Source organism: Engystomops pustulosus, chromosome 7 (genome assembly GCF_040894005.1).
Source record: "Engystomops pustulosus chromosome 7, aEngPut4.maternal, whole genome shotgun sequence".
Classification (NCBI taxonomy): domain Eukaryota; kingdom Metazoa; phylum Chordata; class Amphibia; order Anura; family Leptodactylidae; genus Engystomops; species Engystomops pustulosus.
The window spans coordinates 125,896,875-125,916,287 of NC_092417.1; the positions used below are offsets into that span (position 1 = coordinate 125,896,875).

General features: G+C 42.1%; 1 protein-coding gene across 2 annotated transcripts in view; it reads left to right on the plus strand.

The window, feature by feature from the left end:
* EDC4 (enhancer of mRNA decapping 4) overlaps positions 1-19,413 on the plus strand; it is a 688,366-nt gene that overhangs the window by 46,185 nt on the left and 622,768 nt on the right. For both annotated transcript variants that reach the window (XM_072117764.1, XM_072117765.1), the window contains exons 2-4: positions 1,644-1,794; positions 5,117-5,228; positions 19,276-19,375. In XM_072117764.1, the coding sequence (XP_071973865.1) occupies positions 1,644-1,794; positions 5,117-5,228; positions 19,276-19,375 (363 nt within the window). The remainder of the gene's footprint in view (positions 1-1,643; positions 1,795-5,116; positions 5,229-19,275; positions 19,376-19,413) is intronic.

A 19,413-nucleotide genomic window follows, 5' to 3' on the forward strand; every position in this document is an offset into this window, starting at 1 on the left:
AATATGTTATCATTGGAAAATGTATATCCACCCCCCCCCCCCCATAAAAAAAGCTTTCGTATGGCCCCAATAACGAAAAAGATAACATTTTTGTAGCCTACGAAAGGGTGCCAATGAGGAAACTAAAATCCTCGCTGCATGGGGCACTTTCCATTCTGTGGTCCGTTGTGTGCCCATATAAACAATTAACAGCCACACGTGTACTTAGTAAAACAAATTTAAGGATGAGTTTTCTCTTATGTTTTGGCAAGGGTTAAATTTGGGCTAAATTAACGTGTTGCAGACAAAATATGAACATTCTTCGTAGCAATTCAAAATGGAGGTCAAATGTTAACCCTTTGAGAGCTTAAATCATCCTAAAAACTGTTTCTGATAATTTGAGGTGAAGATTTAAAAATGGGTTGATATTTAACGTTAAACCCGTTATTTATTTTGATGTACCCGTATTTTATTTTGATGTCACATGGCTTACAAATTGGTTTTCTAGATTTTGAGAATTGACTGCTCTTGGGATTATTACCGTTAACATTTTTTTTTTTTTTTTTTTTTATATGTGCACAGTCAATTCTCAAAATCTAGAAAACCAATTTGTAAGCCATGTGACATCAAAATAAATTATCCAGACCTTTCAAAAATTAAAATGTAAAGCAGACCTATGGGAACTGTTATGCAGCAACTTATTTAGCTGGTAAAACCATCTGCCTGAAAACACAATTTGGAAAATGGCACGTTTTAAGTGTCACTTTAGTTTTGCATTTATTTAAAAAAAAAAAAAAAAAAAAAAAGCAGCTGACAGAATTTACCACTATAATGAAGTACAACATGTGAGGGAAAAAAAATCTCATAACACTTTTGAAGTTATAATCAATGTCAGAATACAAAAAATGGGGCTGAGCCTTAAAGGGGTATTCCGGGAATATGAACGTCTGATACAAAAACCCATGATGCTAGAAATAAATGAATGTAACAAAACTCAATGTCATTGGTCACAAAATGGAGCTTAAATAGCTTGATTTTATGATTCGCAAAATTTTATGACCTCTCTAAAGTAGGTGGAGTTATTACAAAGATGGCCGCCACTGGCAACTACAATTCCGAAGATCCTTTTTCTCAGTAACTCCTCCCAGTGATGATCTTAAAGGTTTTCTTGCTCTGTTACCATAGTAATGATGTATAACTGCCATAACACGAGTCACACTGGATTCACTTCAACCAAACGACTACACCCAAACGTAGTGGTGATTACATGACCTGCCCAGGCAGGTGCAGGACATGTGATGTGGCCATCTTCTATCCTGTGTCTGCTCTGCAACGGACTGCGTGGAGGAAATTAATATACTGATTAAAGAGCCAGTAGCATTTTAATTCTTCATTACAGTCTGTCATCAGCATTTTTCTGCTAAGGGGAGCAAAATTTTAAATAAAATATAAGCTAATGTGTAATTAGTTTTTAAGGACCCATTTATATATGAATTATGCTGATTCCTGGAATACCCCTTTAAGCTATAAACTGGCTACATCCAGGGGTTAAGTTCTGTTTTAAGACTTGATTGATAATGTGTTTGGCGTGACTTTTACTATGACATGCACTTTAAACTAAAAAGACTAATGTCTGAGTATGCAATTGGATTTTCTTTTCTTAGATATTGACATTGGTCAAAATGGAAGCTCTTTCAAAGGAGAATTAAATGGCTTTATTTCGGATGCTGTAGCACACCCTGATGATACAAATGCTGCTCCTTTACTGGACAGTGATTGTAATATTGAGATGCCATATTCTAACAAGCAAGTGATGTAAGTGACTTTTCATTCTATTTTGTATGTGTGTGTTTTTGTTTTTTTTTTTTTTTTCGCTTTTAAAACTGTTTTAGTAAATTAAGTCAAATCTCACCACAAGTGACGAGGAGTCTCTTCATAGAACTAGGCATAGATCTAGGCTCATGGACATTAAACCCCTTTTTGACGTAGTAGTACCATTTGCAGTACCATTTACGTTGTGCTTCTGACACCAGTTCCTGAACGGAGCATATACCAGAAGCATAGAGGATCCTCCACACCCACCCTGCAGCGCTTTCAACCTGTAAGTTAAAAACACTTTTCAATAAAGTTAAAGTCCCCTAAACACAAACATTCCCTATACATGTCTAATAAAAGTAAAAGCCACAACTGCCAGCCCCCCCCCCCCCCCACATTTTTTGTTACCAATGCGGCGATACCATCTGTACAATAATCCAGAAACATTATTGGACCTGCTCGGTGAGCGCTGTAAAAACAAAACTTGCAAAAAATGTAGATTTTTCATCAAATCCCTTCACAAAAATGTTCTGGAAAGTGATAAGTTATGTGCGACAAAATGGTACCACTAAAGGACAACTTAATATATTAAAATAGAAGCCCTAAACCAGCTGTCAACCAAAAAGTAAAAATATATTAACCCCTTAAGGACGCAGGGTTTTTCCGCTCATTTCTCGCTCTCCAACTTCAAAAATCCATAACTTTTTCATTTTTATGTATACAGACCCGTGTGAGGGCTTATTTTCTGCGTAACAAATTTTACTTTCCCGTAATGTTATTTATTTTAACATGCCGTGTACTGCGAAGCTGAAAAAAATCCATATGTGGAAAAATTGTTTTTTTTAAAAACGCACGTGCGTCACGTTCTTGTGGGCTCAGTTTTTACGACTTTCACTCTTCGCTCCAAATAACATGCCTACTTTATTCTTTGGTTCGGTGCGATCGCGGTGATACCAAATTTTATATAGGTTTTATTGTGTTTTAATACATTTTCAAAAATTAAACGAATGTGTCCAAAAAAGAAAAACATTTTTTGTCATCTTCTGATGCTAATAACTTTTTCATACTTTGGCGCACGGAGCTGTTTGAGGTGTCATTTTTTGCGAAATGAGCCGACTTTTTCATTGCTACCATTTTGAGGTCTGTCCGACATTTTGATAATTTTTTATTTCATTTTTTATGTGATGTAAAAAGGTGTAAAAGTCGCATTTCGGATATTTGGGCGCCATTTCCCGTCTCGGAGGTCACCACCGGCTGTAACCGTTTTTATATTTTGATAGATCGGGCATTTTTGGACGCGGCGATACCTAATATGTTTGATTTTCATTAACCCTAGATGGTCAGATCGCTCCTACCATATACTGCAATACTTCTGTATTGCAATATATGGCATTTTTGCAGGTCATCATTGTAACGAATCTTCAGAAGCCATGTAGCCTCGTGTCAAAAGAAGACCCAAGGCGGCGGCGTTGAGAGGGTTAATAGCCGCGATCGGTGCAAGCACCGACCACGGTTATTAGCGGTGGGGGTTTTCTGCAAAATGCAAAAACCCCCACCTTTGTATGAAGAGGACTCAGCCCGTGAGCCCTCTTCATACACTCCTTATACCTCTGCGCTGTAGAGCTACGGCGAAGAGCGTTAAGGGGTTAAAACTATATTTAAATGAGGTATCACCGTAATCATAGTGATCTATAGAACAAAGATAATGTTTTTATTGTAAGGTGTACGGCCCCCCCAAAAAAGGCAACTAAATTTTACGATTATTTTTCCTACATACATTTTGAGTTAATAAAATCTTGTTAAGTGGCTCTAATGTCAGAGAAAATAACCCCTTATTTATACATATTTCCAAAAAAATAGATTATATAGCCAATAAAAGAGGACAATGCATAATCTGCTCTGAATGGCGCAGCTTCTCTGCCCTGGTGTGCCCATACAGCAGGTTACCACCACATATGGGGTATTGTTCTATTGTTTGGGTATAAAACCCTGTGGAGCGTTTATGTATTTTATCCACTGAGAATTTGTACATTTTTCTTAAAAAACATTCATTTAGCCAAAGAAAATGAACATTTCAAAATTTCATGCGATTTTGTTATAACCCCTGTAAAACAATTAAAGGGTTAACAAACTTCATTAAAGTTGCCTTGCATACATTAAGGGGTGTAGTTTCTATAATGGGGTAATTCATGGGGTTTTACTTTTAATTAGGCCTCTTAAAGTGACATTCGGTTAATGTTATCAATTTTTTTGCTGTTTGACTATGTTTGGAAAAAGTAGAACATTTTCAAGTTCAAAAAACTAACTTTTTCATAAATAAACGCAACACATGCCAACAAAATTTTTCAACTAACATGAAGTACTGAGTGTCACGAGAAAACCATTTCAATTTTGTGCCTTAACTGCATTAAGAATAATTACTGAACGTTCCATCAAGTGATTCAGCTTTCATGTTAGTTGAGTGCTGTCAGCAGACTGTGATTGTGGGCACTGATGATTAGTATGGTACTGCAGCAGTAGTTATAACTCATCCTGCCTCCAGCTAATTCTAAAGAGCTGGACTTCCTGTCACTAGAGTGTGGTGATGTGAAGTCCAGTATAGTCAGTGGAGTCTAAAGAACCAGCTCACTATAAAGAGTGGTCTTTTCTGGCTCTTGAACTTCTCCCTATGTAATTACATTATTATTTTGTTTTCCTGCATTCATCCACCAATCCCCACTCTGCTTTTAACCCAAGATGTTGGGGTTAAAGGGCTTGTCGCCCACAAATTAAGCACGCTTACCTTATTCATGACTGGGCTAGGTGAGCCGACTTCTGTTGTTGACCATAAAGAACGCCTCTTAAAGCTGACTCATTCGTAAACGACCCATTACTGCTTTCTTATCAGTCTGTCCTCATTGTCAAAACACAGGAAGAGTAATCAGTGGGAGACACCATGAGGATGGGTTGGAGCAGTGAAAGAAGGGTGTGTATGTATGCAGATGGCAGCATGGTTAGAAAAGGGAAAGGCTGAAGCTCTCAAAGGTGGCAAAGCTACAGGTACATAGACATGCAGACATCTCTAGTGGAACACATTTATTGAAAAATAGCCAACTTCTTTAATCTTCTATTCATGAATACTGTCATAAGGACAGGGCAATTACTTATAGACAGGTCAATTTCACATGAACTTCTATCTGCAGCCATTTTATGGACCTGAGTGGATGGCTGATGAGGTAAAAGATGGGAGGCTTCACATCACGTATCAAGAAAAGTTAGGCTTGAAAATACCAAAATTTCAAACTTTTAACTTTTTATTTTTTTATTTTTTTATTCCCTTTAGTTGCCTTTCGGGAGATGACTCTTCACTTTGCATTGAGATAAGTGGAAAAGATGTAGAAATTGTAGCCAGTAGTGATTCCAATATATGCAGCAAAGCAAGAGGAAGTAACAAGGTAACAGTGTTTTAACATGGTGTATGCTGCGCTGTGGACTTTAAAGTATTAGCGTTTTTTGTGGGTTTTTTATTTTTTGAAGGGGGGTGTGTGTGAAAATGTGGAGAACATTTATGTTCATAAACTTGCTTGGTTTGTAAAATAATCAAGCTACTCCTTTCTATAGAGCTCTGTATTCAAGCCTATTAGGTGAGTGTTAACACTTCGATCTTTGCTAGTGGTGCGGCAAGTAAAATCCCCATATTCTGCCAGTTTGGGTTATTCTGACAATTTATGGTTAAAGTACCCTATGGAATCTAAAAAAAATATTTAAAAAAAAAAAAAAAAAACCCATAAATTTAATAAAACCGAAATATTCACTCCCCCCCTTCCCTAGTACAGACATAAAAATAAACTGTGAAAATCATAAACATGTTGGGTATTGCTGCTCCCCAAATGTCCAAAATATGATTTCTTTCCTGCGTTTTATGTCCATAAAGGAAAAAAGGGCTCAAATGTCCGAAATGCCTCTTCCCCCCCCCCTATGCCTACACAGCGGCACCACAGGAGGATTCCCTCACCCCCTGGGGCATTAAACAAAGGACTTGAAGCATTTAAGTATAAACCCTCCTAGCCAGTGTGTGTGTATGTATATATATGTATGTATATGTACCTAGTATTGGGTTGGACCCTCTTTTGCCTTCAGAACTGCCTCAATTCTTCGTGGCATAGATTCAACAAGGTGCTGGAAGCATTCCTCAAAGATTTTGGTCCATATTGACATGATGGCATCACACAGTTGCCGCACATTTGTCGGCTGCACATCCATGATGCGTATCTCCCGTTCCCCCACGTCCAAAAGATGCTCTATTGGATTGAGATCTGGTGACTGTGGGGGCCGTTTGAGTACAGTGAACTCATTGTCATGTTCAAGAAACCATTGTGTGCTGCGGGTTCTGTGACTGTTTTTTTTTTTTTTAAAGGAAGTAGGGGGATATATATATATATCCCCCTACTTCCTTTAAAAAAAAAAAAACAGTCACAGAACCCTCAGCACACAGATGAAACTCTGCATGCTGCAAAATAGGTAAGCCCTACTACCACTATTCTAACTCCCCCTGGGACTTGGTCTGACACCACGGACTGAGCAAGATATCTGTACTTACGAGTGTAATCTGTTATTCTGTGAAATAATTTGGATGTAGTGTCAGGCTAAGCGTAATCTGTTATCCAATGAAATATTTTCATGTGCAATTTGTTATCAATAGTAATTGATATTCATATGTATTCTGTGTATTATGTACTACTAAAATGAATATTACCTCTAATTTTATCTCCATAATTACTGATTGTTAAGGAGGTTGCACTGGTTTCGGACGCCATCTTGACTACTGTCCGCCATCTTAGATACAGCGGCCATGTTCCCTGACCATTGTCAAGTTAATGTCATGATTCAAACTTCATTTTATGTAACATGTTTGCTCGCCTGTCAGCTAATACCCTTTGACATTTAATGAGAAGCCAGTCTGTCCTCGAAGCTGCATAATAATATGATTCTGGAGCCACTTATCATCTTCTTCTCAGCATTAGTATAAACAATATCTGTGTACAAGGTCTCTGAGAACTGAGCACAATTAATTCTTTTTTTCCCCAGAATGTGCTGATGACCAATAGGTTTGGAGTATACTATTCACGCCCCTTTGATGACTCTGTCTGTTATATATTATGCATTTTCATTATTAAAGGGGAGAAGATCTTGACTAAGAGAATGATGTGTGGCTTAGTCTTTATGTTCAATCATGAAAGGGTTAATTAGGACTCACCTTACAAAAGTCAAGAGGGCTGTTGGGGCCCTGCATAAAAAATCCCTAGCACTGATATTTGTACTATCTATTAATTTTAGCTACACTCACTCTCACTCTCACTCGCCACTTTATTATTCAAACCGAGCATCAGTATGGGGAAGAAAGGGGATTTGAGTGCCTTTGAACGTGGCATGGTTGTTGGTGACAGAAGGGCTGGTCTGAGTATTTCAGAAACTGCTGATCTACTGGGATTTTCACGCACAACCATCTCTAGGGTTTACAGAGAATGGTCCGAAAAAGAAAAAACATCCAGTGAGCGGCAGTTCTGTGGGCGGAAATGCCTTGTTGATGCCAGAGGTCAGAGGAGAATGGGCAGACTGGTTCGAGCTGATAGAAAGGCAACAGTGACTCAAATCGCCACCCGTTACAACCAAGGTAGGCAGAAGAGCATCTCTGAACGCACAGTACGTCGAACTTTGAGGCAGATGGGCTACAGCAGCAGAAGACCACACCGGGTGCCACTGCTTTCTGCTAAGAACAGGAAACTGAGGCTACAAAACTGCACAAGCTCATCGAAATTGGACAGTAGAAGATTAGAAAAACGTTGCCTGGTCTGATTCTCGATTTCTGCTGCGACATTCGGATGGTAGGGTCAGAATTTGGCGTCAACAACATGAAAGCATGGATCCATCCTGCCTTGTATCAACGGTTCAGGCTGCTGGTGGTGGTGGTGTCATGGTGTGGGGAATATTTTCTTGGCACTCTTTGGGCCCCTTGGTACCAATTGAGCATCGTTGCAATACCAAAGCCTACCTGAGTATTGTTGCTGACCATGTCCATCCCTTTATGACCACAATGTACCCAACATCTGATGGCTACTTTCAGCAGGATAATGCGCCATGTCATAAAGCTGGAATCATCTCAGACTGGTTTCTTGAACATGACAATGAGTTCACTGTACTCAAATGGCCTCCACAGTCACCAGATCTCAATCCAATAGAGCATCTTTGGGACGTGGTGGAACGGGAGATTCGCATCATGGATGTGCAGCCGACAAATGTGCGGCAACTGTGTGATGCCATCATGTCAATATGGACCAAAATCTCTGAGGAATGCTTCCAGCATCTTGTTGAATCTATGCCATGAAGAATTGAGGCAGTTCTGAAGGCAAAAGGGGTCCAACCCGTTACTAGCATGGTGTACCTAATAAAATGGTCGGTGAGTGTGTGTATGTATGTATGTATGTATATATAATATATATATGAGTGTATTTTTTTCCTTTCACTTTCATTGAAGCCTTAATTAAGATATAAAAAGACCCAGATAAGCACACGGGAGCATCAAAAATGTTCAAAGTGGGTGCACCTATAGAAAAGATTTCCAAGAAACATCCCTTACCCTTTAAAGATTAAGGGTTGCTCAAGGACCCTATGGACAAGAAAGTGGACAGCCTCCTGAAGTCATGGGAAAATGACATGGCCATGTTGCGTCCCAGCATGGCAGCCACATCTACGGCACGTACCTTAGGTGTCTGGCTTGGACAGTTGGCACATCATTTGATGTCTGGTACACAAAGGAGATCCTGGCCTCATTGCCAATTCTGCAGCAGCAAGAAATTGTTGCAGTTGCATCAGCGTATTTGAGAAGTATGATGGGCAGATCAGGAGCTTTAGCAAATGCAGCTAGGAGGACAACATGACTGAAGCAATACAGTGGTGATGCTGAATCCAGGGCCGCCATCCTGTAGGGGGGCGTCTAGTAAGACCTTGTTCAAGGGACCGGGGGCTGACTGTGGCTATTTATATGCTGGGTGGGCATGTGCAGTAAGGTAGGGTCCTATACAAACAGTCTAGCTTCTCATGCCTTAAAAATGTTTAGGTAAAAAAAAATGGTGTATACAATGTTATGTATCAATGTGGAAATGAAAACTAGTGGGGCACAAATCTTCCAGTCGGGGGCCACAAACTTCCTGGTGGCTGCCCTGGCTGGGTCCAAAATCAAATTGTACACCTTACCCTGTGAGGCAGATCGGTTGTTCGGGAAAGGATTGGATGACATTCTGGAGAAAGAGTCAGATGAAAAAGTGTTTCCTATGGACTCCAGGTATTTCCACCACGTCACCCATGACGGCCCCTGGAGGATGACCTTTGACCTCTGTGGGAATAGGAAGGAGAGAGGTTAAAAGTCCCCTCCCAGCATCCTCCCACCAGTGTTCTTCCTGTTCCCACAGAGTCAGGATGGAGAGAAGGTCTCTCCTTGCATCATCCAAGTGTAAGGGGGGACGGCAACGCTCACCGTCGCGCGGTCCTCGACCAAGCCACGCAGTTTGGGTCCACGAGCGGCTCCGGCCCTCCCTGGACATCCACGTCCGGCCTGGGAAAAGCACTTCTCATCCGGCTGGCAGCGGCGTCTAAGAGCGGTGGCGCTCTGTCCGCCTTAAATCAATCCTGGTGTGTCGCGCGGAGGCAGATGACAACTTCCGGCGCGAACCGGAAGTGACGCTCCGATGCCGGGTCTTGGAGCTTGAACACCGGCTGCAGCCTTCAACAGGGGTATGGGCTCCCCTAGAAGGTATTTAAGTTCATTTTATTGCGGGTACACGTTGATCTGAGGTCTAAGTTCATATTTGTTCTGGACTCTCGTGCAGTCGTCTGAAGAGGCAGATGCAGGCTCTCTCCTCCCGCTGGTACCTGTAAGTGCGCTGGAGGAGTCCTCCACATGGTTTATATATGTATATATATATGTGTGTTTCTTACAGTCTCCTGCAACAAATTTCTCCTCCTTCCCTTCCAGGAGGAATCTGGTGGAAAGGGGAAAGGCAATGAGGAGAAGCAGGAGAAAGGGGACAAAGTGGCGATATCAAAATCATCTGATGTTCAGAGCAGAAGATGTAATATGTGCAATTAGCAAGTTACCCGATACGCATAAAAAGCCGATATGTAGGGGGGCGTGGCCTGTGCGCTGATGTGAGTGGACGTGTGCAAGAGGAGCTCCCGCTTGCAGTTCTCTTATTAACCCTGCATTTTGGCCCGATTCGGGGGTAAGAAAGCTTGCACAGCACCAGCCGCAGTCACGGAGCCTGCCGGCGACAGATTACGGGCTTCTTAGCGGAGCATGACCCATTACGGCTCCCGAAAGCTAAAACCGGGGAAGAGCAGCGTGGCTGGCAATATGGCGCAAGAGCGCCGCACTAAGGATAAAATGGCGGAGATAGCTGCCCGCCTTGGAAAATACGCCAGAGATGGGGATGCTGCCATAAGAACCCCCGAGGAGAAGCTATGCCGAGAGGGTGTCTCAGTCACACCATGCCTGGTGGTGCAGGCTGATATCCATGCTGAGGGGACGCAGGAGGAAAGTATGGAGCACTCGTCTGCAGAGAGCGAGGAGGAAGAACTGCCGGAGACTACCCCTATAGGAATTCCTGAGCTTCTAAGAACACCGGAGCAGCGATTCCAGTCAACCAACATGGAGGCCACAGCAGAAGAGGTGAGCCCGATTGATAAGGAACCCACACTGAGGGATGTATTACTGGCAGTTACGTCCTGTAAAGCTGACCTGGCCAAACAACTGGGAGGCCTCACTGAAGATGTTGTACTGATCATCCATGACATGCATAAGGTCAGAGAGAGGGTGAAGGAAGTGGAAGACAGAGTAAGCAAAGTTGAAGGTCAGCTTCCCCCTATGACAAGGGACATGAGAAGAGTTATATCCACTACCCAAACTCTCATGTCCAAAGCGGATGATCTAGAAAACACACTCCGTAGGAACAACGTAAGAGTAGTGGGAGTCCCGGAGAAGTCTGAGGGAAAGAATCCTGTGGACTTTTTCGAAAAATGGCTGAGAGAGATATGTGGCCCTGATGTCCTCTCACCGCTCTTTGCAATTGAAAGAGCACACAGAGTCCCTACCCGACCATTACCACCAGGTGCTCCACCAAGATCTATCCTCTTTAAACTTTTGCACTATAAGGACAGAGATACTGTTCTCCGCAGAGCAAGAGCGCTCAAAGATATATCCCTGAACGGGAAAAGAATCTCATTTTATCCGGACTTTTCTACAGAAGTCCAGAAGAAAAGGGCACAATTCTCAGATGTGAAGCGCCGACTGAGAGGTGAATGTGATCTACTCTGTTATATCCAGCGCGGCTGCGCGTTGTAGCACACGGAACAACACACTTCTGTGAAGCACCCAAGGATGCTATTGAGTGGATGGATGCCCAAGGAAATAGAATCTGAGCCGAACGCCGTGGATCACAGAACACTGATTTTGAAAACCGCTTGCAATACCTCGTTGAGAGAAGTCTAAAATATGGGCCAAAATGAACGTTAACCTAAGTCAAGTAGCGGGACTATTGTTATTTCTGCGATTGCTAGTTTCATTATAGAACTACAAGAAAAGGGAGACATTCCTACCCCGACTCCTACCTTCAGTGAGAAATGTCGAATTTGTCTACGTTTTTCTGTTGTTCCCTCATGAGTCATTGGTTTTTCTTCTTTTTGTTAAATTATGTTTGGAGGGGGGGGGGGGGTAAGGGAAGGGGGGAGGGGCTCAGATTGAGATATTGTGCGACACAATGGGGTATGATTGAATTACTAACTATACAGGGGAAAAGTAACCTGAGTTTGTGGGTATGGCTAAGGTTAATATTTGGCGTGGAACGTCAGGGGCACAGGAGATGCTAATAAGAGAGATGCGATATATAGGTCTCTACTAAGCCTACAACCTGCAATATTATGCCTCTCTGAGACACATCTAGTGAAGGAAAACATCCCTCTTCTAAATAGAACTTGGGTGGGACATCAGTATTACTCAGTCTACTCCACACATGCGAGAGGAGTTAGCATTTTAGTGCATCGTAATATACCGTTTGTATGTGAAAGGCAAATGACAGATCAGGAGGGCAGGTATATATGTTTACAGTGTTTTATATACGGAATTAAATGTATAATTGTTGCAGTATATGTTCCCCCTCCATACTCCAATATGATTATTAAAAAAGTTATCTCATTTATGGCCGGGTCCTCGGCGATGCCGGTGATGATAATGGGAGATTTTAATAATTATCTACATCCCTTCTGGGATAAGTTTCACACTGGCACCATCGCGGAGTCGGCCTCACCGACCATGTTGGCAAGATTGCTAGATGAGGTGGGTTTATGTGATATTTGGAGGGAAAGGAATGTAGGGGTTAGACAATACTCATGCTATGCGGCCTCTCACCGCTCCCTATCCTGGATACACAATCTCTGGCACTGGGTACACAATCTCTTCTCCTCTTTGTCGCAGATGTTAAATATCTGGCTCGAAGTATATCAGACCATTCCCCGCTCTTGGTTTCCCTGACCTTACGACCAGAATTGGGACCTAGGGGAGGTTACTGGAAAGTTAATCCATATTGGCTTCAGATTGTGGGGGGCATTATTCCGGAGGCTCTACAGAGATATTTTGACACAAATGATGAGTCTGTCCCGGATAATGCTAATTGGGACTCCATGAAAGCACATATAAGGGGGACCTTACACCAGGCTATAATTGGACATAAAACCAAATCAAGAGACCTGCATTTGACACTGGTAAATAGGGTGACGGAGACCGAGGGCAAATACATTTCTGACCCATCAGATGACCATTTGAAAGCATGGATGGAGGCCCAAACCACATACAGAGACCATATGATAAGTTCCGCTGCTAACAAAAGGTATTTCATGAAACTGAGGTATTTTGAGGAGGGAGAGGCAACAGGACATCTTTTGGCAACTATAGTACAGGCACAGCAGGGAATGGGCCATGTTACTTATTTGGATAAGGTGGGTGGGTCTAGAGTGACCCGGGACAGAGAGATACTGGATGTCTTCTATACATATTACAAGCACCTATACATGTCCACTATTACAGACACTTGGGAGGACATGCTGCAATATGTAGAATCCCTGCCCATCAAAAAGCTTTCTAACACAGCAAGACAAACCCTGGAATCCCATATAATCCTTGAAGAACTAGACTGCAACAGGGTCTATGCATAACGAGAAGGCCCCAGGGATGGACGGACTCCCGGCGGAGTTATAAGACCCAAGGAGACATTCTCCTTCCCAGATTATTATCTGTACTTGAGCAGGCATATGAGACAGGCAGATTACCCAACTCCATGCTAGATGCCGTGATAGTGGTAATTCCCAAAGAGGGAAAAGATCCTGCTAATCCGGAATCGTATAGACCCATCTCTTTATTGCCTGTAGATGTTAAAATATTTGCCAAAGTCCTAGCTATGAGATTAAATCAGGTAATATCTGAGGTTATGCACCCTGACCAAACAGGGTTTATCCCTGAGAGAGCAACATCCATTAATTTAAGGAGGCTGTTTCTGAACCTTCAACTTTCAGAAAAGGGAGTTGGCGAAAGGGCAGTTCTCTCGCTCGACGCTGCCAAAGCTTTTTACAGCGTCGAGTGGACATATTTATGGGCTGTCCTGGATGTGATGGGTTTTGGACCCAGATTTATAGCCTATGTTAGATTGCTATACTCCTCCCCTAGAGCCTGGGTGAGAGCGAACGGTTGCTTATGAGTCCTTTTATTTAAACAGGGGCACAAGGCAGGGATGCCCCTTATCTCCCCTTCTGGTCGCAGTGGCTATCGAGCCGCTGGCGCGTCTGATCAGACACTCACCGGACATCGTGGGGTTTGAGAGGGGGGTAGAAGAGCGCGTATCTTTATACGCAAATGACATGCTTTTATACTTAGGAGATGTGGAGGCTTCCTTGATACCTGCCATGGACATAATCCGAACATTTGGCCAGAAATCAGGACTCAAGATAAATTGGGGAAAGTCTGTGCTACTACTGGTTGATACAATCCCGGACTCTCTTAATTTGCAGGAAACACATATTAAATCAGTACAGTCCTTTAAATACCTAGGAGTGATGGTCTCCAAAAACCTTAAGGACTATGTTCCTCTCAATGTAGACCCGCTACTGGAAAAAGCCAAGACTAAAGTCCAGGCATGGAATACACTTCCATTGTCTCTTGTGGGGCGGTGTAATCTGATTAAAATGATCTTAATGCCCCAATGGCTGTACATACTCCATAACGCTCCCATTTGGATTCCACTGAAGATATTTAGGAAATTGGATGGGCTATTTAGAACTCTGATTTGGAAAGGGAAACATCCCCGTATTAGACTGGAGACGTTACAGAGAGGGAAAGAGGATGGGGGCTTGGCACTCCCCAATCCTTGGCTTTATTACTTGGCCTCACAACTGCAACATTTAAAAGGATGGCATAGAGAGGAGGGACTGGGCTCAGCTGAGAGGCTGATTAGTGAAGGTTCACCATGGAGCATTCCAATGTACACAGTAGAGGTAATGGAGAGTCATAAACAATGGAAAGATGCACCGACGATACAGCTTATATATAAGGTGTGGGACAGAGGCAAAAAATGTGTAGGGTTCTCGGGCTACACCAAGTATGTTCCAGTATGCTTTTTTGGAATTTAAAAAACTAGAAGGGATTAATACGTGGCTAATGTCAGGTGTAGTGACGATCTCTCAGATTTTAGAGGATGGAAAGCTCAAGTCGTTTGAGCAATTACAAGAACAATTTAATATTCCCCATCACGCTTTTTATCAGTATCTCCAGTTACGCCATGCGTGGTCAATGCAATTCAAAGAGGAGGACCCGTCAGTTTGGTCCCTCTTCTTTTTGGGATTACTGGAACGCTCTGATAGTACGAGGGGCCTTATTTCAGCGTTATATAATTTGCTGCTATCCAAACACCTGGAAAAATACCCCATTCAGGCTAGACATAAGTGGGAAATAGTTGCGGGGCAGCTAACAGATGATCAATGGATTGCCATATTAGAAATGACCCCACAGCCTTCTCTTTCTGAGTCACATAGATACTCACAACTCTTGCTAATTCACAGGGCATACTGGTCGCCTGACCTTCTGCGGAACATAGGGGCTTGGGACAATGCAAATTGCCCCAAGTGTGGCATAGATGATGCTGGTCTGATGCACATGTTTTGGGGATGTACTAAACTGGGAGAGCACTCGACTGACGTATTGGCACTAATCAGAGAAGTGTACTCTCTGACCCTTCAACCCTCCCCTGTAACCTGTGTGTTGGGTTCTTTGGATGAGGTCTGCGATGTCAGACCGGTTAAGATGGCCATAGCACGTATATTATATCAGGCCCGCAAACTTATAGCAGCACACTGGATCCAGCCTACTGTCCCCTCTTCTGCGGAATTACGCAGCAGATTGAATAATTATATCAGACTAGAACGGGCGGTCTACAGAAAGAGAAATACATTAAAGAAATTTGATGCCATCTGGGGAAAATGGATGGATACCCCGGGGCTACCGTCAGGTGCATTGACAGACTCTTTACTGCATGTATAAAGAGTAAGTTACTGTTTAAAGTGACATTCCAGGTTTTAGAGGGATGTTAATATAAAGCAAAATCGTTAGTCCCAACAGGTAGTTATAAACAGAATCCAACGCGTATTAAAAAAAAATTAGGAAAAATTAGCTGTTACTGATGTAGTATTTGAATTATTCTATTAGAAATAAAAAACCATATACCTTCTATTCTGACTCAATAACCTGGCTGTAAGCAGGTGTTTATAGATAGTCTTATATCTTTGCTTTATTTAGTGCAGAAATCTTAAAGAAATGCTGGTTACAACGGTGTGAAAAGGATATAATTTGCCAGGGTAACCGAGACATTCAGATATACACTTTTCCTGACAAAGATGGCTGCATACATGAGGGAGAGGGGAGGAGTAACAATACTGCAGCTAGGGAACAGGAGGGTCAAAAGGCAAAGCAGTATAACACATGTACATGTCAATGATCAGAAACAAGTCCTGGGACATGACACCTTCTTGAAAAGCAAAGTCAGAAAAGTACAGGTTTTTATGAATAAAATGCACAAGCAGTAATACTTTGCCATATTTATCTCTTCCCCAATTTTTTGCTTGGCACTCACTAAGACGACAACCAAGAAAGAGCTTTTGTTAGTAAGCTTTGAGCCCATATATTAGCTGTTAAACTGAGCAGAATGGAAACTTGGCAGAATGGAGTCCTTTAGAGCTCCCTTATGGAGCAGGGTTGCAATACGACCTGCATCAGATGAATAACAATGGCAGTAGAAGAGCTTCACCCATCACAGCCTCACAGGTCTCCTGCAGCTAAACGCACATACACAAGTGACCGCAGCGTATAAGGAGTTAACACCCGCGATCGGAGGAATATCCGGTCGTGTGTTAAGGCAGGGTGTCAGCTGCAATTGTTTATGGTGCTGGCTCCGAATGTGAGCCAGCATTTACTGCGCGCCATAATAGGAAGAATAATAATAGGAGACTTAGAATAATAATAGTAGGAAGCTTGATTAAGAGGACCTTTCACTACCTCACTTATATGAGGATTAGCATACCTTTCTGTAGGGGCTGCTACATGGATTCAGGTACCCTGTTTCCCCTAAAATAAGACCTCCCCCGAAAATAAGACCTAGTACAATTTTGTTTAGGATTAGAAATATAAGGCCTCCCCTGAAAATAAGACCTAGCGGCAGTCATTGCAGCTGCTCCCCCCACACCATACATTAGTATTAGTAAATCTTTTAGATGCTGCAGAAGGTTGTGACATGGGGAAGAATTCATGGAATTAAATCACAGGCTCTTGTGCTGCAAATTTGATAACAGCAGCCACCAGGATAGGAAGGGTCATTGATGGAAAGTGATTTTACTAAACATAAGAGACTGGGGCCAATGATTCTAATAGAAATGGAATCACAAGAAATACAGCAGGAAATTCAGAGTTTGGAGAGTTATAAAGAAGTTAGAGAAGTTGTTTTTTGTTCAACGATAAATGTAAATTCTTGTTCATGGAAAAATAAGACATCCCCTGAAAATAAGACCTAGTGCTTCTTTAGGAGCAAAAATGAATATAAGACACTGTCTTATTTTCGGGGAAACAGGGTAGTAGCCCCTGCGGTAGTGATGATCTCATTCCCAGTTTCTGACCATTTGTAATCTGTTTGGTCAGAGGAGGAGCTGGGGGCGTGTGTTATGCTAATCTTCTCTATTACTGTCAGCAGTGAGATGTAATTTCTGTGCATCTAAAGGCCATGTTCACACACTTTCTAATATTCTGTTGACATTGGGTTTACACCACGTTTACAAAAATACAATGATGCATGCAATGTAAACGGAAGCGCATACACTATGTAGACGTAAGTGCAAACGAGACTTCAATGCATCCACCACATAAGGGTAAACGCAATGCAAACAAGACATGCAAATAGCATGTAAGTGTAAACACAAACGTGATGGCAAAGTTTAAATGTGCCAGCGCTATTTACATAAGCAAAAACACAACTCAACATAAATGCAAATGCTATATAAGCATAAACATGAAGTAAAGGCAAATACCACATAAGCTTAACCCCTTAACGCTCTGCGCCGTAGCTCTACGGCGCAGAGGTATAAGGGATGTATGAAGAGGGCTCACGGGCTGAGTCCTCTTCATACAAAGGTGGGGGTTTTTGCATAATGCATAAAACCCCCACCGCTAATAACCACGGTCGGTGCTTGCGGATATTATCCCCCCCCTGGTTGCCGCCGGCAAAGTCGCCGGCGGCATTTAAAAGATGGCGGCGTGCGGGCGCCGCCATCTTTTTTTCAATCACCACGCCCCTGAACGTCATCGGGGGGCGGCGATCGGTTGCCATGGTAGCCTCGTGTCTTCTTTTGACACGAGGCTATCTGGCAGCTGCAGATTCGTTACAATGAGCCAGTGGCTCATTGTAATGAATGTGCTGCAAAGATGCCATATATTGCAATACAGAAGTATTGCAGTATATGGTAGCAGCGATCTGACCATCTAGGGTTAATGTACCCTAGATGGTCTAAAAGATAGTGGAAAAAAAGGGAAAAAATTTTTTAAAAAAATAAAAAAAATTTAATAAAATATATTAAAAGTTCAAATCACCCCCCTTTCCCTAGAACGGATATAAAACATAATAAACAGTAAAAATCACAAACATATTAGGTATCGCCGCGTCCCAAAATGCCCGATCTATCAAAATATAAAAACTGTTACGGGCGGCGGTGACCTCCGAGGCGGGAAATGGCGCCCAAATGTCCGAAATGCGACTTTTACACCTTTTTACATAACATAAATGAAATAAAAAATGATCAAAATGTCGCACAGACCTCAAAATGGTAGCAATGAAAACGTCGCCTCATTTGGCAAAAAATGACCCCTCACACACCTCCGTGCGCCAAAGTATGAAAAAGTTATTAGCGTCAGAAGATGGCAAAAATTTTTTTTTCTTTTTTGTACACATTCGTTTAATTTTTGAAAATGTATTAAAACACAATAAAACCTATATAAATTTGGTATCACCGCGATCGCATATCGAATAAAGTAGGCATGTTATTTGGAGCGAAGAGTGAAAGTCGTAAAAACTGAGCCCACAAGAACGTGATGCACGTGCGTTTTTTTTTTTTCAATTTTTCCACATTTGGAATTTTTTTTCAGCTTCGCAGTACACGGCATGTTAAAATAAATAACATTATGGGAAAGTAAAATTTGTTACGCACAAAATAAGCCCTCACACAGGTCTGTACACGGAAAAATGAAAAAGTTATGGATTTTTGAAGTTGGAGAGCGAGAAATGAGCGGAAAAACCCTCCGTCCTTAAGGGGTTAAACACGACGCAAATTCAACATAAATGGAAAATCTGCATACACGTAAACGCCCCGCAAATGATGCATACACATAAATGTGAGCCAAACGACACCTAGGTGAAGTTTGACGCAGATGCAGTGTAAGCATACCCGTGGCGCAAAAGGCGCCGAACAATGACCATAATGCAAACTTAGCATAACTGTAAACATGACATAATTGCGGCGTGAGGGTGATATGGGCATGATGGGTGATGCCGGCGTGAGGGCAATGCTGGCACAATATTGGCGGAATGTGTGTGAACACAGCCATTACATGAACATAGAAAAAACTCACAGCTCTTCCTCTCTGACCAAACCGATTAAAATTGTCACAAACTGGGAATGATATCTCTGCAACCGTGGGGGCTAGAAGGAAAATTGTAAGTGCCCCTGAATCTGTGTAGCAGCCCCTACATGATGACAAATGAGTCTCATGTAGAATGGTAGATGTGCAAAAAAAATTCTAAGCCAGAATTTATTTTTTTTCTCTTTTAAATCCTTAAACGAATATGTCTATTTTTCTTTTCTTCTTAGGTCAAAATACAGCCTGTGGCAAAATATGACTGGGAACAGAAATACTACAATGGAAATCTGATTGCTGTATCTAATGCCTACCTTGCATATGCTATAAGAGGTATTGGTGTTTTACTCAATTTTGATTATGTCTTGTGG